The following is a 23,332-nucleotide window of genomic DNA, read 5'->3' as shown; positions in this document are numbered from 1 at the left end:
TTTGCTTCTGCACAAGTCAATTCTCCCTCCTCACCCTCCTCCCACTCCTGTCTAAACAGCCATCTCTAAACAGCCATCTCAGATGGATATTGGGGCTCTGATTGTCGATATTTCTCAAACGCAAATGGATTGCAATTCAATCTTGCCCTGTACTTTCGCAAAGAAGATAAACTCTAATGGCCCAAAGAGCTTCATTTCATAGCTCATGGCATCAGAAATAAATCGAATCTCTTCTGTCAGGCTAATTTAACATTTTTTAAATATTCAATATAATTTATTTTAAGTCAAATGAAACCTAGTGGATTGGCAGAAAGCTAAAAGGAGGTGGCAAGAGAAGGGCAGCTGAAAGCTCCTCTCCCTCTCCCCCAAAAAAGAGCCAGGAAGGGAGATGAAAGTGTTTTAACTTTCTAGTAAACACTGTTTAGCAAAAGAATAATAGGAAAGTTGCCCCTTTTCCAAAGAGGGATGGAACTATAATTGTTGCCTTCAGCAGAGAGCTCAGATAAACCGCTGGGACTCATTCTAAAGTGACCCATCACTGCATTCATCTCTTCTTGAACTTTCGGTGAACCTGAGATTAAACAGGGGTGAGCAGCTAAGCAGTTTGTTGTTAGCAGCCTTTTCAACAACCCTTTCAGACTGAGTAAATATTGATCGGTTTGAATCTGATTGCCCCAGAGGAAAACACCAGGGCATCTGAATAGCCTCCAAAAGTAAACTTTCAAAGGTGAAGCCCGGAGCAGACTTCAGAACCGGCAACAAGATCTCAACACAGCCTAGTTTGGGAACTCCCAGAATTTCGGAAGTACTTTTAATAAATATGAAGGGCGAGAGGAAAAAACACTTGAAAACTGGAATTTTATATTGTGTTTATCCCAAGTCCCTAACTGCGACGCTTGTGCTTTTAACATCTAACAATAAGATGTTATTTTCTGCTTTTCCTCTTTTGTCATTTCAGTTACCATTGCTGTCATTTTTCAAGGTGCTAACTGTGCTCCTCAGAGGCCAAAACAGAAAAAGACCTTGAAATAGGATGTGTTAAGCTGTTAAGCGCCTTTGATTTAATCGATTGAGACAACTACAAAGATACAAATGTTTTTCTTGTTGAAAGGTATATTAATGTTTCCTAAATGCATTGCTTATTAACTGATTTATTCCACAACCTAGAGAAGGCTTGGGATGTTTAGCCATAATTTATCGTTCTCTCTCTCTCTCTCTCTCTCTCTCTCTCTCTCGCAGCTACATTAAAACCAGCACATTGAAGATTGGAATCTCCGGGATTCCAGCAGCTCGGGGCCTGCTTTTAGATATTGAAATCTTGGCAGTGGCATGCAAATGACACTTTAACACATTAAAGAATTTGGAAACCAGCCATCTGTTTTGCTGTGTGGTCTTACACTAATAAACAAAAGATACTGTATAAGGCCAAGCGAAGGAAATGAAAGAAAGAGTTGGCCCACTTTGAAGTTCTCCCTCATCCACTTGAGTCTTTTAGAAGCAACCCCAGAGCCCAGGAGCCAAGGGGAGGGCACCAGGTACCCTTGATATGGCCGCAGCCACTATGCCTGCAAAGTCCGGGCTTTCCCTCTTTGACAAGGAGATATAGGAAATCTCTTAGGTGCTCTAGGTCTGTAAATTTCAAGTTTTTGTAGGATTTCCTCCCCCTAGAGCTCCAGCCCATCCTTTGTAAAACACCCTTTGGAGAGGAAGGAAGTTGTATGTTTGTATTTATTTGTGATGCTGTAAAATGTCTGTTCTAAACTTGGGACTAAAGTAAACCCTCCAAAAATGTGTGAAAGTAAAGGAAAGGTGGTAAGCAGTCTAGGAGGGCCACTTGGAACTCTTTGATTGGCTTGCTCTGTTGTAGAAACACATGCCTTGGTCAGAAGCAACTTGAATAGTGAAAGACTTCAGGGCAGCTTCCACAAGTTCACCTGGAAGAACCTGTTGAGCCCAGACAAGAAAATCAAATCTATTTTCCACTGTTATGTGGTGTGGAATTAAGAATTGAAGACCCATTGCAGCCATGGTGGCTATAAAATCAAAGCTGAATCTGATGGAAATGGGATGTGTAACCTAGAGATGATAGGGGTGTGCAGAGGGTGGTAGGAAAGGATAGAAATTGACAGGAGGAACGGGTGGAGGGATACACGGGTTTACTGAAAACAGACCACACTCAATTTAAAGGGTGGATTATATAGGAACACTGACAATCCAAAAAGAAGAAAGAAGGGTGGGGTGGGGTCCCGTTCTTCAAACAGCCTTATACTGGAGCTAATTAAATGTGAATCTCTTAGCTCTTGGTTCACTGATGTGAGGAAAGACTGACTGAAGAGTTTCAGCTTTTGAAGGGGGTTCTGTTTATATATACGTCAACATTCAGTTGGAGGTGAAAAGGTTAGCACTTGACCCAGGAAGTACCCATGTTTGTTTCAAAAATAGATCTCCTTCATAAATTTCTTCACCATTTTTTCCATTATGAACTTTGATTATAATAAGGGAACTACTGTTATTTTCAAGGCAATCAGCCTATTATAGATATCAGTTAGGTGCAATTATTGTACACTCATAAGGGGAACTTGAACAACATAGTGGAAAGCACTTTCCCCCCACCCCAAGAAAAGTCCCGCCTCTTTGAAAATGCATACCGCCCTTCTCCCTTTCCCCACACAAAATGACCCAACTTTGTAGGACGCAAGGAACTGTCTCCAGGCCAAATACATGGATCTTTAAGCATATCTGAAACTTGAATATATTTATTACAGACATCTTAAGACCCGTAAACTCTGCTCTGGATCACATCACTCCAGGATCTCAGAGCTGTTCATGATTGTACAGGAAATGGGGAATATCGTAGGCTCACAAAGGATAACTGATAGAACTCAGTGTGGTACTTCAGGGACATCAAAACATTGTGCGACATGCAAAAGACTATTCACGAATCACACAAAATATACATTCATTGTGCCATCCATCACATTAACAATTGAGCTGAAAATACATCACATCCAGTTAAGATAACTGTAGAAGGAAGAAGCTGATCTGAATAATACCTTTAGGTTCTGAATAACCCAGTACGAAGTTTAAATAGAGTGTGGCCAGAGAAACAAGAAAGGGGTGGGGAGGGGGAGAGATAAGCACAGGAAGCAACATTTCTGAACCTTGTGGTCTGCAGACCTTCTCAACTCACTAAAGGAACAAACTGAGGCTACCCTCTGAGGCATCCGATTAAGTTAAAAGAGGGCTTTTATTCTTTAACCTATAATCATATAAAATTGTACCAGCTTTGAGAGTTTGCCCACCCTGTTTTAGTCACTTAATCTAAACATTTCTAGAAAATCTGTATAAAGATAAATCTCTCAGGACAAAGTATTTACAACCAGCAAACTCACACACGAAACTGAATTAAATTAAAGGTGAAATAAATGTGTAAACATGCTCATAGTGCATCTCTTCTTCATGAGCTTCTGAACTCTCTTCCTTTCTCTCTACCTTGCTTTGAGAGCAAAGTAGGGGAGAACTGTAAATATACAGAGAGATAAAAGATGTGAGGCTTCCCTTTGACATGTTTCTGCTGGCAAAGGAGACTATTTTCCAAAGGGCATCTGAAAGAAACAGTAGGTTCTGTGAAAATCTCCTAAGAGTTGAGGTCATCAGAAAATTGGTGCTGGCACCCAATCTGCATTAAGGAGTTAACATCACCCCCTCAATCAAACATCTAGTCCAGAATTCTCCGGGAAGACATTATCCTGGCCAGGAGCTTTCCAGATAGGATCAGAAAGACAGAAACTGCAAATGGAAAAGAAGATAAGCTAAGAATGTGCTTTGGGTAAGAAGTCCCAGCCCAAGCAGTAGCCTAGGCTGCGGAGTCTGGGGCTGAGCCCTTCTCAGTGGGAGGTAGGCAGAGTGTCTGAGGTAGAAGACCCCGGGGAAGGAACGCAGGGCGAGGAGCTGGACTTTTCTGAAGATTCCTCGGCCTTCTCCTCGCTTCCCGGTGGGGTGGCGGGAGAGATGGGCAAGAGGCCTTCCTTTTCTCGTTTCTTCTGCTTCATTCGGCGGTTCTGGAACCAGATCTTCACCTGGGTCTCATTGAGCTGCAGGGACGCGGCAATCTCCACCCTGCGGGCGCGCGTCAGATACTTGTTGAAGTGGAATTCCTTCTCCAGCTCCGTGAGCTGTTTGGTGGTGAAGTTGGTGCGCACCGCATTGGGTTGACCAACGTAGCCATACTCTCCAACTTTTCCTGGGGCAGGTTGGGAAGCGATGGAAGAAAAGGATAAAATTTTAACAGTCGATATGGGATCCTCTACAGGTTCAGAACAATATTCAGGTAAAGAGGAGATCGAGAATTTCTCAACACAAACCGGGCTGGGGAGGGTGAGTGATGAGGTGCAAAGAGTTAATCTGAAGTCAACAATTAGCATGGTCAGGCCGGTGATTAATGGAACCCAGAGATATTACCAGAATTCCCCCCACGCACACACACCTACCCATTTCCTACTTCCAGAATCTCTGAAACTCAGCCCCTGTACAAACGCAACAGCCCGAGACTCTCCTTTCCCCCAATACACCTGGACAGTCCCCCAACGCCCCACAACACCGGTGGAATCAAGAACTTTAAAAAAAATAATATATATATATATTAATTTTCCTTGGAAACTAAGCATACCAGCTTCTTCCAGAATCATCAAGGAGCAACCACGGAATGGCAAGACTGACCTGTTTTGGGAGGGTTTCTTTTGACTTTCATCCAGTCAAAGGTCTGCGCTGGAGAAGACGTCTCTGATGTAGGGGAGCGACAGGCTTCTTGGTGGCTGGCGTGGAGAGGGGACAAGGAGTTATTATACGTGGCCAGGGCCAAGTTCTGGTGCTCTTGTCCATATGAGTGGTGAATGTACTGAGGCGATCCCACCGTGCCCCCGGCATAACCCTGGTGGTGGTGGTGATGTTGGACCATGGGAGATGAGAGATTTCCAGAGTAAACAGCGGGAGCGCACGAGGGGTACCCACCACTTACTTCTGCTTCCTGATTTAATGCGTAAGGGCTGTAAGGCGCGCCGAAGTTCTGCGCGCCGTAGCTTGGACCACAGCTCGAATGGGAGTAGGAAACCCCCAGGTTCCCGGGAGTCTGGTAGGTGGCCGGCTGGGAATGGTGATGGTGGTGGTGGTGGTGGTGGTGGGGCGAGCTGATCTGCACCCCCCTGCCCACTAGGAAGCGGTCGTCGCCGCCACAGCTGTTGGCACTGACCGCGCACGACTGGAAAGTTGTAATTCCATGGTCGGAGGGATAGGCTCGCGCAGAGCAAGTCCCCGAGTCGCCACCGCTGAGGATGGGGTATTCCAGGAAGGAGCTCATTCTTTCATTGTCCATCTGTCACTGAGTGACCGGGTCCTGCGAAGCCCTGGGTGACCGTGCCAACTTTCTCACTTCCTCCATAGGGCCGGAGAAGAAAAATGATATGAATGTACAGTGCGCAGGAGGGGGGGCGGGAGGGCGGAGGGCGCTACGGGAGGCACGTGACTGTGGGAGCCAATGGCAGAGCCTCCTGCGAAAGTTTGCTGGCTCCCGTGGTGATGGATCACCGTTTCAGTGGCATTTAAATCCCCGGCGCTCCTCAGTCTAGGTGATGCGCAGTCGCCCCCCCAGGCAGCCGAGGCGGCAGCAGCAGCTGTGGAGGCTGCAAGGGCAGATTCGGAGCGCTGGGGCAGAGGGGAGCAGAGGCTGCCTTCTGAGCGCGCCGACTCCGGTAGACCCCCCCCCCCCCGCTTCGGGAGGTGGGGGCTGGGAGGCATCTCCCCCACCCACGTCTCCGCCCTCCTCCCCACCGCACAGGAAAGATGAACTGACGAGAGGTGAGAAGGGAAGAGGGTTCCGCGCTCTTTTGGGTGGCTAAGCAGTGGGCCAGAGCTCGGGTCACACTGAGCAGGATCCCAGCGGCCATCGCGGCCCAAGCTCCCCGGGAGCTTTCAATGCACAGCCCCTGCTGTGGTGCCTTGGGGCAGTGAGGAGCGCGGAGCGCAGTGGGTAGAACTAGGCTGGGCCACCAGCTTTCCAAGCTCCAGTGGAGAAGAAAGTCCGCAGATGGCTGGCTAGGGGGAACCCGGGTGGGCGTGGAGAAGACGTGGACAAGAAAAGAAACTTTCTTTCTCCACGGAGGTCTCGGAAGCCCCCTACCTCCACTCCACTTCCGCCACGCTGACTATCAGTATGGCAGTGAGGAGCTTTTGTAATTCGATGCATGGTAGCCGGGTGAGCCGTAGGAGCTGAGCCTGCCGGAAAAGGCCGGGGCTGGCCGGGCTCATTGCCCTCCCTCTCTCCTCGCTCTCCGCCCCTTTCTCCTCCCCACTCAGCTTGGCTCTGGGAGTCTTACGAGATGCGGAGCTGCTCAGCCGCTGGATTTTGAGGGGTAGGAGGCGGGGGAGAGAGATGACGCTAGCGGACGTGGCCAGCGTGGGGGCCGGGCCGTGTGCTACAGGCCATCTGCCGGCTCCGCAGGACCCAGTAGCCTGCGCGCTCTGGTGGGGACCTCAAAGGACGAGACCACAGCTCCCACAAACTACCCTGACTCCCCACCCCCGCAACATTTCTGGTTTTCTCAGGGAGGAATGTCCAGGAGTTAGTAGAGCTTCCTTTATTCACACACCCCCCCATTCTACTGCGTCTGAAGTGGGGGTGTGGGCTGGCAGGTGGGAGGGGCGGTGGACAGATGGCTGATGGTGGAGAGAACATTTTCTTCTTTCCCGACACCTCCTCTACTTTGTAACTGACTGTGTAGTTCCTTGTGTGAACCTTCAGGTCTTTCCCTAGAGAAATACGTGCAAATCTGAGCGTCATCCCAGGCCAGGGGACCTGTTCTCCATCACCCTCACACTACCCTGATGCTGATGGGCCGTTAATTGCTGTTTACTATGAGGTTTCTTGTCAACCCTTGGCTTGTAAAGAGAAAAGGCCTAACAGAGGCCGAGAGTTGATGCATTCTTGGGTAAAAGAAATCCAGAGAGCTTCCAGGAAGCTTTGCAGCCAGTGATGTATAGGTTTTACACTGACCGTGTTTACTACATCAGAATCCGACAGATGAAATTCATCTGAGAATTGTATGTGGATTTGGGGATCCCATGCCCCTGTAGCTTTGGAAGAAGGACGTTTTGCTTAAAGCAAGGAAGCACATTTCAAAGGTGTTACTGAACCTTTCAGGTTTCTGCATTCTGTTCTTCACATATAGAGCTTCCTCCAAAGCCTGTCCCCCCAAAAGGGAAAACTTGTAGACATTTCACTGACTCACTTCAGTAGCAAAGAAATATTTTCCCTAAACATTTCCTTTTGAAAAGTATTTTATATGACCTTTGACCCACCCCCAGTCACGGTTAAGAGGAAACACAGGGAGGAAAAATCACTCCTGCCCCAACTTCAGCACCTGGGGAACTTCATCCTGGAGAAGGGAATAGGCAAGGCGGCCCTCCTGGAGGTGGCTTCCTTGGGCCCGCCAAGGCCTCAAGCGCTGGGAAGAGACAGGGCTCCTGTGGGGGAGGAGGCGGGTCGTGAGGGAATCTGTGCTGGCATTGCGGATGATCTGCTCTCTGAGCCGAAGCTCGTCGGTACGTTCTCCCCCTTGGCCTCATGCCTGCCCCTTTCTTGCCCTCCAAAGTGCGGGTTTACGTGACCTCCCCCCGCCTCGGCCACAGGGCTTGTGTCACAAAGCCACCCCTGGCCACCATCGCTCTCCTGCTACTTCTCGGCCTCTGCGCTCCTCTCGCCTCTCTTCCTCCCCGCGTGGCTCTTTTCAGGGCCCGAAGGGGTGGGTGCACTTCTTGGGATCACAGGCTTGCACTGGCACACAGGCCAGCACACGAGCTCGGCGACCCACCCCGCCTCCGCGTACTGCTCTCTGCAGGCCGGGCTCTGGCAGCCGCGCCGGCTCCGCCCCGGCTGGCCGCCCTGAGCGCTGATCTCCCGGTGCCTCTCACAAAGACAGCCTCCTTGGCCTCCAGCCCGCAGGCTTCCGTAGCTCGGGTCCTTCCCCACCCCCCACGAAATCCTGGGACTCATTCCACCTTGTAGGAGACCCTCGTCCTCCCGGCAAGTAGGCCAGCGCCGCACGACTCGAGCTAAAACCCCTTTAAAGCCCGGGGATAGTGTGTGCAAGGGGGGGTTTGGTTACTATTTAAACGATCGCCTGCAAGCGGCTTGCACGGCTCCAAGCGCCGCTTTCAGGGCTCTTCTACTAGAAAGGGAGGGACCGAGGAGCATACAAAACGCCGCCGAGGCCGCGAGCCGTTCCAGGCATCCAGGGCTCAGCCAAGCTGTTGTTTTTAAAGAGCAATAAAAATGAATTATGACTAAACGCCTTCTAACTTAATGCTTTCGGACGGGGATCCCCGGCAAATACGTAAGAGGATTTTTATTTGTGCATGTGTTCCTGCAATTGATCTCTTTGATGACATTCTCATTCATAGAAAGCGTTTGATTTATGAGCGTAGGACGAATCGCAAACAGCAGAGGCTCAGCCCTGGCAGTTGCCGGGCCGCCCTGATCCGCGCCGCGCTTGGGGGCAGGGGACCAGCCGGGATCCTCACGCGCCTCCGCCGCTACCGGGATTTAGGGGGCAAAGGGGTGGGGGGAGGTAGAGAGCAAACCCTTGGAGAAAGATCCCGATTTCATTATAACTTCCAATCTGTGCTATTAAGAGCCGGGTTCTTAAATCAACCCGCCCCCAACACATGTTGCTTACACGCTGCGTTTTCTCACGGTAAGTAGCCATCAGAACAGAGCTCAGTAAGGGAAAAATAAGCATGGGGAAACATAAGAGGGGGGCAAAAACCAGAACAACCCAGTACCATACCCTAGATCACATTTTATTGATATTTCATTTAAAGTGCTTTGCCTCTTTCTCTTTCTAGAAACTGGTTAATTTATAACTTAGGGTGCAGAAACACTTCATTTTAAATCTCAGCTTGCTAACCTGACTTCAAAGCTTTAATGCTCCATTATTTGCCACGTAAACAGATTTAAGAATGAAATATTGATTTTTCTGACCCTGGGAGGGGAAAAAAAAAAAAAAGAATCCTAGAATGACTGAGCCAGAGAATTGGAAAGAATCCTTTCTGAAGTGTATTTTCCAGCTGGTGACCATCGTTTTGCTTTATTTTTATTTTTCTCTATCTTTTAGGTCTGTTTTCCTGGACCCATCAACAGCTGGGAGACTAATCAACAACACTGAAAATGTTCGGGATTTGCGGGGGAGGAGTTGGAATGTAGATGTTTCAAACAAATGTGTATAAATAAATGAATTGTTGATAACTTAGTTATTGACCTGGAGACTGGTAGCTTGTTAAAGAAACTCCATGTTCCTGGAGTTGGGGGTTTCTGTAGGCACTTTATTTCTCCACTTTCAAAAGGTTGGGCTTGGCCCAACTCAGAGGCTTCCTAATCCTGTTTCTATTACCAATTTACACCTATAGCTTGAACCTCTACACTGAAAAACCAAAGTCATTCCCTTGAAAAAAAAAAAAGAATCACTTCTCAGATGCCCTAACCATTTTCTGGCTTTCTTTTTTGTTTCTATCTATTGAAGATTTTGATCATACCCCCTTAATAAATATATTAAAATTGAAAAAGAAGATTAATTGTGACCAGAATTTTATTTACCAAGTTAGACTAAAAGAAGAAAAAGGAACCGTTAGGAGCTTTGAGAAAGGGGGGGAGAAAAAATAAGAAAGCTACTTATAGCAAAGGAGAATTTATTCTACCAAAAATACGCATGACAATGCATCCTAATGTAATACAAAAATAAAAAGAAAGTGAAGATACAATTATATGATCACTTTCTTGCAGGCCTCATATATTGCTTTCAGTAAATCACATAAAGGGTTGTTGGATTAGATTTAAAACAACTGAAACTCCAAAATAATCTGTAAAAGACACCTCTGAAACTGGGTCAGGGTAATCACTAAACAGAAAATCTTCAACATTTAGAGGCAGGAGAGGGTAGATCAAGAAAAAATAAAATAAAAATCAACTCTCAGAATAAAAGAAGGCCAAACCACCTGGTCAAAGGGGTTTTTGTTTTGTGACGCTTTGTTTTGCTTTAATGTTTTTAGTAATTCAGATGCTGCAAGTCGATTGTGGTGAGTGTGTCTGTAAAAAAGTCAAAGCTGTCAGCTGAAATATCTACAGGACTGTCGAGGGAACCTGGCAAACTAGGCGAGACTGCATCTGAAAGCTGCAGGCAGGAATCTGTGGAAAAAACGTTAAAGTCCTGCAAAGAGGGGACCTCGAGGGCCTCGGGACTGTCATTGTTTAGGCCAGAGCCACAGTTCTGGCCCATTGTTGACAAGCAGTTAGGAACAGTGGGTGACTGGTGCTGAAAATGTTTCAGATTTTTCTCATTGCTGGTTAAAGGCGAAACTGGGAAACTTTGGGAGTCGCCATTGTGTCCATTGGGAGCCTGCTGCTGTGACAGGGCATTTTGCTGAAAAGTGTAACCTTCCCTCTCCAGAAGGGCCCCGGAGACGCTGAGGGCTTGCTCAAAGAGAGACTTCTCTTCCTCGTCCTCTTCCACTTTTTCGGAGTCTTCCAGGCTTTTAAATTTCCCTTCGCTGTTTTGGTTCTCCTTGCACTGGGTCTGCCTCTTGTGCTTCATCCTTCGGTTCTGAAACCACACTTTCACTTGTCTCTCAGTCAAATCCAGGAGCGCTGCTATTTCCACCCTCCGGGGTCTGCAAAGGTACTTGTTGAAATGAAATTCTTTCTCCAGCTCTAAAAGCTGCGTGTTGGTGTAAGCAGTTCTCAGGCGCCGGGAGCCCCCACCGCTGCCATCCGCGATTTCCAGGGATTCTGCGGAAAAGGAAACCAACAAGAGACACACTCACAGTTGGAGGTGGAGGGGTCCAGAGAGGGGTTATTCCGCTGAAGAATAAATATAGCAGAAAAGATCAACGGCAACAAAATGGCCGCCCCTGGATGCAGTAGAGCTATTGTGCTGCCTTTCCTGGGAGCCCAGCCCGGGGGGACCCCATCTCTTCCACCTCCGTCCGATTCCTGCCTGGAGCTCCCCCCAACCTCTCCATCCGGGAGCAAACTTTATATTACCCACACCACAATTTATAATTAATGCATCAGCTGCTTAGCTGAGCAAGAGCGATCTATCACTCTTCATTACTGTCAAAAAGCCAAACTCTAGGACAACTAGACAAGAGGAGGTCAGTTCCAACTCAAATAAATCATCCCACATTACACAAGTTAGGGAAAGTTCCTCCCCCCTTCTTAAAAATATATGTCTCATTGTAGAGCGTAGGATGCCTTTTCTCTCCATCAAACCCACTCCTGAGCCCACAGGGGAAGGGAAGGCAGCCAAGCATCTCTCCCTCTCCGCCTTCTCTCCCAGCCCACGCTCCCCTCCCCTCCCCCCTAGAACCGCTCTCGAGGCAGCCCCGAAGGGGAACGGGGTCCCGGGACCTGGGGCCACGTCTTTGGACTGACCTTTGTGGCCGAGGCAGGCAGGGCCGGTGGTGGCAGCGGCCGAGGCGGGCGGCAGCGCGGTTTTCTTGGCCGCCTTCTTCTCCTTCATCCAGGGGTACTCGGGCGGCTGCAGGGCGCCGGCAGGCCCTGGGCTGCCGCGGCTGCCCGCGGGGCTCGGCTTGGGGCGGCCGCCAGCGCCGTGGCGAGGGTGACTGCCCGGGTTCAGGCTGGGAATGGTCTGCTCAAAAGGAGGAGGAATCAGTGTCGAGTGTGAAAGCGTCGAGGTCTTGATTGATGAACTTTGAAATGTATCAGCGACAGGGGGAAAAGATGTCAGGCACTCAGCGAGCGACGGCTGGCTATTGATAAAACCAATCTCTCGCTCAAATTCGTAATTCATGGCCTTCTCCTTGGAGCCCCCTCGGAGAAAAAGTTCCCTCTTCTGGAGGGGCTTTGGGGGGGCGAGGCCCAGGAAAAAGGCGAGTGCGGAGGGAAAAAAAATCTATCATAGAAGATCGCTGCTGGGGTGTTTTTTTTCTAATTCACTGATTACAGCCGTATGGGGACCGCGCTACTATTAAACTATTGAATTCATGGAGACAAGGTTGAAATTGGACCGAATTGGCTGTCACATGATTGCTTCTGCCCAATGACAATTTGGGCTTTAATCAAAAGAAGCCACTGTCTGTTTGATTGATCCAAAAAAGTCGGGAAGGAACGCCTCATTGGGGGCCAGCGAGGCTTTATTTACACTTTTTTCTGGGCAAAAATACATATATGTGGGTGTGGGTGGGGATGCCGGTAGTGCGTGGGGGCAAGGGTGCCTGCCTGCCTTCCCATCGGCAAGGACCTGGTGTGTGCGCTGAGTAGTGCGTGTGAGTGTGCGAGTGTGAGCCTGCCGCTGGTCCCGCCGGAGGCTGCCCTCTGCCTCCCCCGCACACTCCGCGCATTGTTTGGGACTGTCGGGAAGACGCCTCGCACCTCACAAATCATTTAAGCACCTCAGTCTGACGCCTGCAGTCATTAACAAAGTAATCCATTAATCTTCAAAGTTTTGACACCCGAGGGCCCCCATCCCAGCCACATAAGTTCTACTAAGGCAGGAGGAAGGAGCAGAAGGAGAGGAGAGATGAGAGAGAGAGAGAGAGAGAGAGTGAAAGAGAGAGAGATTGATTCTTGGGTCCCCCCCTTTATTTTTCCTTTTCTCTTCCGCCCTTTCCAAAACCATTTCCTGAATCTCAGAACTGATCTCTCTGTCTTCCTTCTTCTGTCTTTCCTTCTTTTCCTCTTTTTCCCCCTCTTCTCTCCACTCCCCCTCCCTCTCCTCTGTCCACTTCTCCTCCCCCCCCCACCTCCGTAGGCCCTCGCCCCCCTCCCAAAGCCCAGCTCGGAGTCCGCTCCCCCAGACCCGGACCCTGGTCCATTGTTAGCCGGCTTTTCCAGCGCAGCTTTGCGTCTGGCTCCAGAGGGAAGCGGAAAACGGGAGGCTGCTCTCGAAGCTTCCCCATCTTCCTGCGCCATCAACTTTTCAGGAGTGGCTCGAGACAGATGCATGTGCCAAGCAAGACAACAACCCCAGGTCCATGTGTTCAAATCCTTGTAGCCAGGGCGGCGGCCAGCCAAAGAAATGCCACCCCCGAGCAGGCGTGCGCGGCTCCTGGCATTCCGGGTTTCATACCCATAGGGCTCGGGTGCGGTGAGTATTTCCGATTTCCAGGAAGTCTTTTGGGAGTTAGCAGCAGGGAGGGAGAAGTCGCCTGTTTTTCCCTTTTCTTTTTCTGCCCTTCTTCTTGTCGCTCTGATTGGGGGCTTGTTGGTTCAGATGCAGTGAGTGCTCCCTGGCAGCCCGAATTGTCTCCCGCACCTTCCCGCTCCTTGGCCACCAGGAATGTTTGCACTCAGGTTCTGTTGTGGGAAACAGCACCGCAGGTGAGACTAGGCGACCCAAGGAGGAATTATAAAGTTTCTCTTTCTCTGTTCTCTCTCTTTTCCAATTCTGAGACTTGAGACTGGGCACATCTTGGACCGTGCTGGAGGGTTCAAAAGATAACATCTTTAGATACCAAAAAATAACTTTTTAATAATCCAGGAAGCTAGAAAGAGGGGAGGAGGCTGAGAAAGAAATCTGAAGGTATCTCTTTCCCCCCAAACCCTAAGGATGATAATCCCCGTTTGCTTCCTTTGAAATGGACCAAGTGATCAGACTCCCCCAGGCCAGCAGGCATGGGTGGCAGGAAAATAAATCATTCTGATGGCTAGGAAGAGAGAGGTTGGCGGGAGAAAACCCTATGTAGAAAACAAGCAAGGCCAGGCAAGGCGCAAGATTAGGAATCCATCTCTGAGGCCGGCATCAAAGGGAGCTTGGATTGGAAATTAGATATAAAGTGCCCTCCGTCGTTGACTAGCCCAGAGCATTGCCTTACAGATAGAGATACTATTTTGGAAAATGTGAGGTTTTTCAGTTTTCTTGCTTTTATTCTAAACAAAGCTCTGAAGGAAGTCTGGGCGCGATCAATCTTGCTCACCAAAAGCCTTGACAGCTTCTGGCCCTTAAGAACACATTTCAGCTTCGAGCTCTTTCCAAGATCAAATGTGGCCGAGCAAAGAGGAGAGCAGGAAACGCAAGTAAACAAGGAAAACTCGTCTTTTAAAAGATATTTTTTGGAAGCAGAAAGTTATAAGGCTGCTTTTAGGAAAGATGCTTCACAGACTCTGGAATGGCAGCTTTCGGCATTTGCTTTTACCAGAAAATATTGAGGGGGTAAGGGGAGGGGGAACTACAGAGAGGGAGCAGCGCTGCCCCCATATCACCAAGGCTTTGTCAGGGGTTGCGTGGGTGAGAGCTTTCTGCTGCCTCAGCGGCCTTAATTCAAATACCATCTGGAAGAAAACCCTTTTTTTTCCACCATTCAACACTGGAATCTTCCTCAAATCTATTACTTTAACTCAGAAGATAGTTTAATAAGGATTTCTTTTTAATATCTAGGAAGCTGGGGGTGAGATGAATGTTTTTTGTTTGAAAGCCAAAATGAATGTCTTGACTGGCAAGATGTGGAAAATCATATTGGAATCCCATTTTCGAATCTCTGTCTTGGGGGAAGGAGGAAACCTCCAAGCCAGTCCTCCTTCAGCTGAAGAGTTGATTTTAGTAAAGGGTTCCAATAGTGGTATCTCTGAAAGATATTCCTCTAAGATCTCTCTCTCTCTCTCTCTCTCTCTCTCTCTCTCTCTCACACACACACACACACACACACACACACTCTGTTACTTATTTTCCCAGGTAATTTTAATTTTGTGCACTTCTCTAAAGTTATTACTTAAAAAGAAGACTCTTGTATCTGTTCAGCCTGCTTACAGAGGTGAACCACTAGAAGTTTAGAAGCTCCAGTCCTCATAAAGACGAATTTTCCAGCCTCTGTATCTTTGAAATGTGCCCCATTTCAGCAGGGACGTGAGCATGGGATAAGGAGCAAATCCCCTTCTTTCACAGCCCAGAGTCTTTACCTGTATATATGGAGCCCAAGGACAGTTGTGGGGGAAACACCTTTGGCTGTGAGAGAAACACCCAGATCTTTACAGCTGCCTAGGTTTCTATCTTCTGAGCCCTTTTCTTTTCCTTAAAATGTGAGGAGGTTTCCTAAAAGCAGCTCCTGCAGGTACCCAGAAATGGGTCCAGTGCCTGTTTCTAAAGATAATCTGAGGGGGCTTCTGGTGGTGGTGGGGGGGCGAATAGAGGCCATGAAGATGAATATTTTGGATTGCAAACAAAATGGCGACACTTTCCACCTCTGCCTCAGAAACAGAATTCAAGGGGAAGGGGGATTTCTCACATCAGATGCTCCTGATCCCCAGACGCAGGTAGTTCTTCATTCCCAACTTTGAAGGAGGATGCTGATGGGGATGCAGGTCTGAGGTCTGCACGTTCTGAATTTGGTTCCTTCTCCGAGCAATTCTTTACTCTGAAGATGAAAATATTTCCCTTTCCTGCGCCTGCCTTCGCCTCTGCCAGCCAGCCAGTAGGCAGCCCAGGAGTAGAAATGTAATATTTAGCTCTTGTAGCATCAAGTGAAAGAAGTACTTATAAAATTGCATTTTTATTAGAAAGGTATTAATCTCCTTTCTCTCTCCCCCTCCCCCTGGGGCCATAAAAAGACACCGGGGAGGGAAGAGGAGAGGAAATAAATCCAGGGGACCACAAATCCTAAATTCCGAGAGGATGCCGATGCCGGGTACTCGAGCAGTTCAAGGAAGGGTTCAGCCTTTCTTGTTCTCGAGACCTGAGTGAGTCTCTCAGCCTCTTTTGAGCAGTCTGGCTCCTAATGGTGATTCTTTCCTCCCGGCTTGAGAAAGGACCGGGGGAGCATCCATGGAGAGTCCGGCTGCTCCTAGAAAGTGCTCGGCATCCTCGGCGTGACTGGCGACTCCCCAGCTTAAGATGTGGGCCGGAAGGCTTTGACCGGAGGAAGGTCGTGGACCAGAAGACAGCTCGCTTACTCCCCGGCGGGGCCGCCGGGCACCTGTGCGCCCCCGCCGCGCCTGGGCCGGCCGCCTTTGTTTCTCCTGCTCTCAGCTCTCCGCAGCCCCTGCGCCGCCGCCGGCCTCCGTGGCAGCTGGGAACCCAGCAGCCCAGTGTGCTGGCCGCTCGGCGTCTCCCGAGCTGCAGCCGCCCGGAGCCCCAGCTGCTTTCCCGAGAATTCGCCGTTGGGTCGAGCCTCCAGCCTAGGCCACGGCCAGCCGGAGCTGCAGGGCGGCTGTGGCCTGCTCGGCCAGTTCGCCTCCGCCTCGATTCTTTGCAGACCCCCATCTTCGGTCAAAGAACCCCTTCCGAACGCGGATATTATTCAGAATAAAAACTTTATTATTATTTTTTGTTTTGTTTCTCAGAGTGTGAGCAGCAAGGAATGTAGAACTCTCAAAACAAATGTAGCATTTTTCACGTTTACAGATTGTTTTCTTCAGTTTCGCCGGATGTTACAAATTAAATCACTGCTTTTCGAAAGCTGGATCCTCTCTGGTATTATTGCATCATTACCGTTTTTTATAAAGGAATTACATTTCCCTTTGAAATAAAAAATTTCCTATGTACGCCAATACACTATTGAACAAAAGGCCCAAGAAACCTTCTGAACAATCAGGGTACAGAATTTCTTTAATATAAATATGAACGGATGGGATAAATAATATTTAAAACTTAGATTATTCAATGCTTGCAAAAAAAATATAAATAAATCTGACTGTTCACCAGCATACACACACGGAAAGACGTACACTTAGTTATCCTTGCACAGGGAGCCCCTGTTTCAAAGCGCCTTTGATTTTTTTCTCGCTCTTTACAAGTGCAATTAAAAAACTAAAATTAAAAAAAAAAGTAATCGCGTCCCCTCGGGAGCCAAAATGTACGAACAAATTCACATTGAAGAACTCGGCTAGAAAATTTGTTCATATACCCTGTTTCTGATCAAAGAGTAGAGAAGGTAAAGGGTGCAGGGCCAGCGGCCGACGAGGGGCGGGAGGAGATAAATATCGCTACTGATACTGACAGCCATTCCAGCAACCAAGATTGCTACGTCACATAAAACTATAAAAACGCGTTACCAAAGAAAACAAAACGGGGGGATGGGAAGGGGCAGAGGAGAGAGAAAAGGGAGGGGCAAGGGGAACCTTAAAACAAAAAAAGCAAAGGAAGAAGAAAGGGGAGGGGGAACTCTCCTGGCGCGCAGCCCCGAGCCCACCATCACAGGTGGGTGAGCTTGGGGGCTTCCTGAATTCTTCCCTGAGAAGGATGGTGGGCTGTAAGGTCCGTGTAGGTGGGGTGCGGCTCCCCTGGCCCGGGCCCGTGATGGTGGCCGCTGCCCAGCGGCCCAGCACCCCCGTAGTCCATGGCGGCTGAGGCGGCGTGAGGGAGGTGAGTTAGGCCAAAGAGGGCCGGCCCAGAGTTGCTCATGGGCTCCACATAGCTGCCCCCTACGAAGACGGGGCTTCCCTGTAAGTGTGGGGTCCCATAGCTGCCGTTGCCCTGCAGGCCATGCGCGTGCGGGTCATAGTCGGGTGTACCCCCTGCCCCCGCCCCCGCCGCTGTGTAGCGCTTCTGTGGGGGCGGGGGCGCGCAGCTGGGCAGAGGTGCGGGATAGGAGGCAGGGGGCAACCCGTAGGCGCCCTGGGGGGGCTTGGAGAAAGGCGGGGGCGACTGGGGCTCGTAGGGGACACTGTTGACCAGCGAATGCATAGAGTTCAGATAGCCGCCTGCTCCGGGGGGCACAGGGCTGCGGCTCGGGGACTGGCCCCCTGATGACGTCAGCATGCCCTTGCCCTTCTGATCCTTCTTGTACTTCATGCGGCGATTCTGGAACCAGATCTTGATCTGCCGCTCGGTGAGATTCAGCAGGTTGGCCATCTCCACCCGGCGTGGCCGGCACAGGTAGCGGTTGAAGTGGAATTCCTTCTCCAGCTCCACCAGCTGCGCGCTCGTGTAGGCCGTGCGCGCCCGCTTGGAGGACGCCTGCCCAGGCGGACTCTTGTCGCCCGCGCAGCTCTCCCCTGCCAGGACAGAAGAGAGAGGAGGAGTGGCGTCAGGGGGCAGCTGTGCAACCCCGCCCAGTCCCTTAACTAACCAGGCACCTCCTGGCTCCAGACCCCAAAGAGCCCTCCATTTGTCAGGGTCCAGAAAGGGGAAGGAGGCACTAGGTGCTCTCCTCCCTCCTGGACAGTGCTGGTAGCTGGGTAGCTAGCCCCTCATTCAGTCAAATTGCAAATCGTAGGCTTCTCCAAGGAAATAAAGGACATACAAGCAGAACCTCCAGTTTGCCTTCCTGGTCTGTATTTCCTTCCTGGAGCTATTCACTTTCTGACTCCTTTAACGATCCTGCAGGCCTACCAAACTAAAGCTCTCTGTGGGCAGGTCTCACCACTGTCATCCCCTTCACAGTGATGGGAATGTGGGTCACCTAATATATGCTCAATAAACCTTTCCCTCGTTCACTGTCTGTCTGAAGGATTGGACAGTTGCCTCAACTGGCCACTTATTTAACCTCCTCAATGGAGATGGGTGGAGTAGAAAAGCCCCAATCTGGAAGCCTTCTCTGCCCAAAGGAAGAGATCCCATTAACAGTGTCCATATCTGGTGGGGAGGCTCAGGCCCCTGATGCTGGGTCCTATTAATGAGGGTTCTCCATGTCATCAAACAGCCCGCCCCAGCTTTGCTCACTAATCTTGTGGCCTTCTGTCCTCCCTGGCCCCCAAAGCCTGGCTCAGGAAGGTCCCAGGTTCTCAGAACAGAGCACTGGCAACTGGAGAAGGCAGGAGCAAAAGTAATCAAGATACTGGGAAGCCACAAGACCTAGGGCCTATCATCCACTGGAGTCGGGTTCCAGGAAGCCCATGTGGTTCCTATTAGGATGACAAGTCTGAATCCCCTCCCCCAGGAGATCCCTGACTGCCTTCATTGTGCTCAGTGTGAGTAGGGCCTTCCCAGTGGTAAGCCAGCCAGCCACTCCATCTGCTGGAGCAAGAATTAAAAATAGGTTCTGATTATAAGTGAAGTATTGATTATTAATTGAAGGGTGATTAGACCTGCTTTTATTCTGCCACATTTCAGTGTGGAGTGGGTATCACTATTTCATTAAAAATGAGTTGTGCTAAAAAGAGAATGGAACTCAGGTTTGTTCTGCACAAAGGTCCTAAGTCCAAGAGTGGAACAAGAGATTCCAAACTCACTAGGCCCCATTTGCTCTTGAAGAAGTCCAGAGAGATTTCCATTAGGTCTCTCTCTGGTGTTTCCTGTGCACGTAAGAGTCCTGTCACCTCCCTAGTTGTGAAGACTCTGGAAACCTGTGTAGGGTGGAAAGGGGAGGAGCAGTGAACCCTTGGATATGTTCCAGCACTCCAGGCCATACTGCCTGTGCCTGGAGGTGGCTTGGGGGACCAGGAGCCAGGCCAGAGGATCCTCTTACGGAAGGCACCCATTTACCTGAGCTGGAGCCGCTGGTTTTCTGCTTTGTGTTCTGCCGAGACTCCTTCATCCAGGGGAAGATTTGTTTGGCCACGGTGGGCGAGTTGAGTAGGGGGCTCTTGGCCGCGCTGGCAGGGGTGGGGTTGCTGCTGGCATTCTGAGGTGGGGACACTGAAGAGGGGGGCGGGGGCGCGGCAGGAGTTGGGGCCGGGGGCTGCGGTGGTGGTTGGGGTTGCTGGGGGGCAGGGGGCGCGGCCTGGGGTGGCGGCGGGGCCAGGGGTGGCTCGCCCAGGCCTGGAGGCTGGCTGGGCGGGCCGCTCAGGGTGTGCAGACATGCCTCACTCAGCTCGTGCGCCTTGGGGTGGCCCCCAGCGCTGGAGGGTGATTGGAGTGAACAGGCTGGCCGGTGATACTCGCCCTCGGCACCCAGTGCCGCAGACGCCGGGTACGGCTGCTGGCTGGCATTATAAGCGAACCCGTTGGCTGCCTGGTAGGGGTAGGCACCGTAGATCGCCGAACTGTCGTAGTAGGTCGCTTTTTGCATCGCGTTGTTTCAAGATCTTGATCGCACACTCTGACAGGGGCTTGACACCCGTGAGGGCGCACATTGGCACGCCCCGGCAGTCACGTGACGCTCCGCCGCCAATGGCCACCCCGTGCAGACCTGGGGGGGTGAGAATCGCCGCGCGGTGAGGGCTCCGCGCAAATCCATCTTACTCTCAATAGCTAAGTGACATGAAAGCCATAAAAGAAAAAGTGGTCAGCAATATTTAGCAGCACGACTTGGCCCCGGGCGCAGAGAGCCGCGCTATAAAAAGCCGCTGGAATTTACTGTCGGCTACAAATATTTGCTTAACTTGCGTCTGGAGTTGGGGGGTTTTCCGGGGAGAGAAAAGAGTGAGGGCTGGAAGCCTGGTCTCGGGGACCTGGAGTCCAAAAGAAGAAAAAGACCTGATGGGCTAGAAAGGAACAGGGTTGGGATCTTTCTTTTCCAGGAAAAAAAAAACTCGAGGTGTCCCTTCCTCTCTGCCCCTTGGCCTCGCGTCCCGCAAGCTCCGCGACTCCTTCCCTACGGGAATTTTGGGAAAGGAGCAAGGAGGCAAAGGGGAGCTTGAGTCGCCATTTTTTCCCCAATCATTGCTTTAGGATTTATATTTGCCAAAAGAGCCCTGACACGGGGTGACGTCCCATCCAGTCCCTTCTTGGATGTTCCAGACCGAAGAGGTATGCACAAAAAAATTTCAGGCAATTGCCCTACTGGACCCTACTGGATTTCAGAAGCTGAGATTCTTAGGCAGTCTACCCTTGTGCAGGGACATGACCCACCTCCAAAAGAGCCCCTTGTGGCTAAGAAGGGGAGACAAAAAACTTTAGATGGAACATTCTGTGTGGGGAGGGACCACCAACAACACCCCCTCCAGCCAAGTCAAACACAAATCCTGGACAGTTTCTTATCCTCTCCTTGTTCTATTTCTCAGGCATGTCCCAGCAAGCCACTCCCACCTCTTCTCCTCTGTTACAAAAGGTCCCCAGACCCTCCTGCCTTGGACTTTCTGAGGTGCTGTTATTCAGAGCAACTATCAAATTCTACCTGTTAAAACATGATGGATTAGAGAAAAAAACAACCCACCAGGAACCTGAAAAACCAGCGTTCATCTCCATGACCACGGCTTGAACTCTCCTTCCAACTTAACGATAATAGGTTCTGTCTTAGAAGCTGCTATGTAATTTGATGTATGGGGGTCATTTGGCTCCGGACGAGGGATGGAAGCACAAGCCATAAAATCCTGCCAGAGTTCCCTGATCTTTGTGTGCTGTTGTTGTTGTTGATATTTGTTACTTGGCCTATTTACCTGCTTCAGAAACACCAAGTAAAGGGCAACCTTGGAAATCTGAAAAGCAATTGGAAGCCTTCTCAACTTTTTTTATTTAGAAAGCAGTTTGCAGAAGTAAAATGTTTCGTTTTTTCTGTCAACCTTTGCATGGTCAACCACTGGTTCTGCTCAGAAAAGTTCCATGCGAGTTCACATATTCACACTCACACTCTGACACACTAAGAAAATTACAATGGCCCCAGCTGGGGTGGCTCAGTGGATTGAGCGCCAGCCTGCGAACCTAAAGGTTGCTGGTTCGATTCCCAGTCAGGGCACATGCTTGAGTAGCCAGCATGAGAGACGCAACTAATAAATGTATCTCTCACACATCCATGTTTCTCTCTCTCTCCTTCTCCCTACTTTCCCTTCTCTCTCAAAATAAGTAAATCTTTTTTAAAAAAGAAAATTACATGACCAATTCATGAAGAAAATGGTTTACACTTCACACCCCAACTGTGCGTATTTGAGTCCTGGAGTTATTCAAGTTTTCCAGTAAGAGCAGACACTTTGTTAACTAGAAAAAAATAATGTAATAAGCATCTACCAGTGGATGATTATACTGTAATTTTGTCTTTAATAATGCACTTCTTTGGATTTCATTATTAAACCAACAATCTGACCAACATCTGCAAAACAGGCACAATTAATTTTCCAGAACCTCAATTAAAAATTACAGCATCCATTATACAGAGTAACTGTGTGTGAGCTTGAGCCCTGGAGTATTGTTTCTCTTTTGGAAATAGATAGAAAGCTACAGCTACCTTTATCAAAAGTAAATAAATGGTAAAATAAAATTAAAACTGAATAACACTTTAATATCTGCTTCTTGTTCTTTCACTGAAAACAGTTCCTATTACATTTGGCAGTGTTAATGTCTGCCATTATAAAATTTTAAGATACTAGGCTTGTGAAAAATAAAACATCAGCTTAAGAAAATTACTCCAGACACTCGAATAGCAAGATAATAGTTAAAACAAAATTAAGTTATTTTGAATGCACGCTATTTTAAGTTACTTGTTAATCCATTATCACAAGCTACACCGGCCACCTTTTTACCCAAATCTTTTCATCAAGTTGTGCCTTGTCTTGTAAAATAACAAAAATACCTTTAAAAATCAAAGAGCAAACAACCAACCCTATAAACTTAAAATATGAATTCACCTCCAAGATCCCACCAAAGTGCTTCCTATTGTTTGAGGTCTGAAGATAACCACCTTGGGGCCCACACAGTCCGCCCCCTCAACTCAGCCCCCAAAGTTTGCAATCTGGTAAAGAAGTTGGAGATTTGCCAGCCAGGAAACTTTGCTTTGCACCCTCAAGCAAAGGCTGGGGACAGGAGGAGATTCCTCCTAAAAGATCCGTTTCTGGACAATAACCCCCAGGTGCAAGAGCTGAAATCGAGTTGAGGAGGCTAAGTTGAGTACAGGAAGCAAGCCCTATTGTCTCTGTGCAAGGGCTGCCCAAATTCAACCTTCTTCCTTCAAACACCGCTCCCTCTTTCCCCTCACGCCCCTTCCTCAGCCTGCCCTCACCCCGAGTTCAAGTGGGAACACGGGGTAAGGGCCCCCACGTCCCATTGCCCACCCCTTCCTCCCTCCCTCCCCAACACAGAAAAGTTGCGGCTGGGCTAGGGGAAAGGATAGAGGTGGGGGCGGGGATGGGAAAGCGGCCTGAACTCGAAGTGTAAGGGTATCAGTCACTGCCGGGAAGGAAGCTCCGGCTTGTGAACTCTTCTTGAACCGAGATTTAAGTCTGCGGCCATAAATCACCGAGACGTAAACTCCGCCATTCAGCGCTGAGAGCGGCCGGTTGTGGCCCTGCTTACCTTAACTTCTGACGAGCGCGCCGCGAGCGCAGGCTCGGGCTCGGGCTCCGGCCCCCGGCCCGGCTCAGCGGCCCGGCCGGGTCCCCTCGGCGCGGGATGGGCACCGACCCTCAGCATCAGCCGAGACGGCGGGCGGGAGGGAGACCCGGAGGCCCGGACGCCGCGACGCAGAGCGTGGCCGCCTCGCTGCTCCGGCACGGCTCGCCCAGGGCGGACTGGGGCGGCTT

At 49.8% G+C, this 23,332-nt stretch overlaps 3 protein-coding genes and 3 long non-coding RNA genes across 7 annotated transcripts in view; 3 read left to right on the top strand and 3 right to left on the bottom strand.

Annotated features, from left to right (window-relative positions):
* Window positions 1-2,751: 2,751 nt before the first annotated feature.
* Window positions 2,752-5,441, bottom strand: HOXA1 (homeobox A1). Its single transcript, XM_090287796.1, has 2 exons — window positions 4,720-5,441; window positions 2,752-4,243 (listed from the first exon to the last, which is right to left on the bottom strand). The coding sequence occupies exons 1-2, from the start codon at window positions 5,369-5,371 to the stop codon at window positions 3,888-3,890; spliced, it is 1,008 nt and encodes a 335-aa protein (XP_090143922.1). The 5' UTR covers window positions 5,372-5,441; the 3' UTR covers window positions 2,752-3,887.
* Window positions 5,442-5,554: 113 nt separating this feature from the next.
* LOC150001298 (uncharacterized) lies at window positions 5,555-9,302 on the top strand. Its single transcript, XR_016513178.1, has 2 exons — window positions 5,555-5,853; window positions 9,168-9,302. It is a non-coding gene; the product is annotated as an uncharacterized LOC150001298 (long non-coding RNA).
* A 523-nt stretch (window positions 9,303-9,825) lies between these two features.
* Window positions 9,826-12,601, bottom strand: HOXA2 (homeobox A2). The gene is made up of 2 exons (XM_090287795.1): window positions 11,480-12,601; window positions 9,826-10,834 (listed from the first exon to the last, which is right to left on the bottom strand). The coding sequence occupies exons 1-2, from the start codon at window positions 11,856-11,858 to the stop codon at window positions 10,095-10,097; spliced, it is 1,119 nt and encodes a 372-aa protein (XP_090143921.1). The 5' UTR covers window positions 11,859-12,601; the 3' UTR covers window positions 9,826-10,094.
* Window positions 12,602-12,863: 262 nt separating this feature from the next.
* Window positions 12,864-16,322, top strand: LOC150001296 (uncharacterized). Its single transcript, XR_016513012.1, has 3 exons — window positions 12,864-13,154; window positions 14,949-15,045; window positions 15,805-16,322. It is a non-coding gene; the product is annotated as an uncharacterized LOC150001296 (long non-coding RNA).
* HOXA3 (homeobox A3) overlaps window positions 15,300-23,332 on the bottom strand; it is a 33,886-nt gene continuing 25,853 nt past the window's right edge. The window contains exons 1-3 of one of the 2 annotated variants that reach the window (XM_090287085.1): window positions 23,106-23,328; window positions 19,425-20,070; window positions 15,300-17,995 (exon numbers count right to left, since the gene is read on the bottom strand). In XM_090287085.1, coding sequence (XP_090143211.1) covers window positions 17,193-17,995; window positions 19,425-19,950 — 1,329 coding nt within the window. In that variant the 5' untranslated portion in view covers window positions 19,951-20,070; window positions 23,106-23,328 and the 3' untranslated portion in view covers window positions 15,300-17,192. Of the gene's footprint in view, window positions 17,996-19,424; window positions 20,071-23,105; window positions 23,329-23,332 lie in introns of those variants that run through there. The other variant, XM_090287084.1, reaches the window with a different exon arrangement.
* Window positions 19,352-22,090, top strand: LOC150001295 (uncharacterized). The gene is made up of 2 exons (XR_016513013.1): window positions 19,352-19,501; window positions 20,885-22,090. It is a non-coding gene; the product is annotated as an uncharacterized LOC150001295 (long non-coding RNA).

This window comes from Furipterus horrens, unplaced genomic scaffold, assembly GCF_987537825.1.
Source record: "Furipterus horrens unplaced genomic scaffold, mFurHor1.1.pri manual_scaffold_9, whole genome shotgun sequence".
NCBI lineage: Eukaryota > Metazoa > Chordata > Mammalia > Chiroptera > Furipteridae > Furipterus > Furipterus horrens.
Note: the sequence above shows the minus strand (reverse complement) of the source record. Positions and strands in the feature narration are given on the sequence as shown.

Coding starts and splice junctions, on each gene's coding strand:
- HOXA1 (XM_090287796.1), bottom strand. CDS start 5,371: ATGGACAATGAAAGAATGAGCTCCTTCCTGGAATACCCCATCCTCAGC. Junction 4,244..4,719: donor AAGAAACCCTCCCAAAACAG/GTCAGTCTTGCC, acceptor AACCTGCCCCAG/GAAAAGTTGGAGAGTATGGC.
- HOXA2 (XM_090287795.1), bottom strand. CDS start 11,858: ATGAATTACGAATTTGAGCGAGAGATTGGTTTTATCAATAGCCAGCCG. Junction 10,835..11,479: donor TGCCTGCCTCGGCCACAAAG/GTCAGTCCAAAG, acceptor CCTTTTCCGCAG/AATCCCTGGAAATCGCGGAT.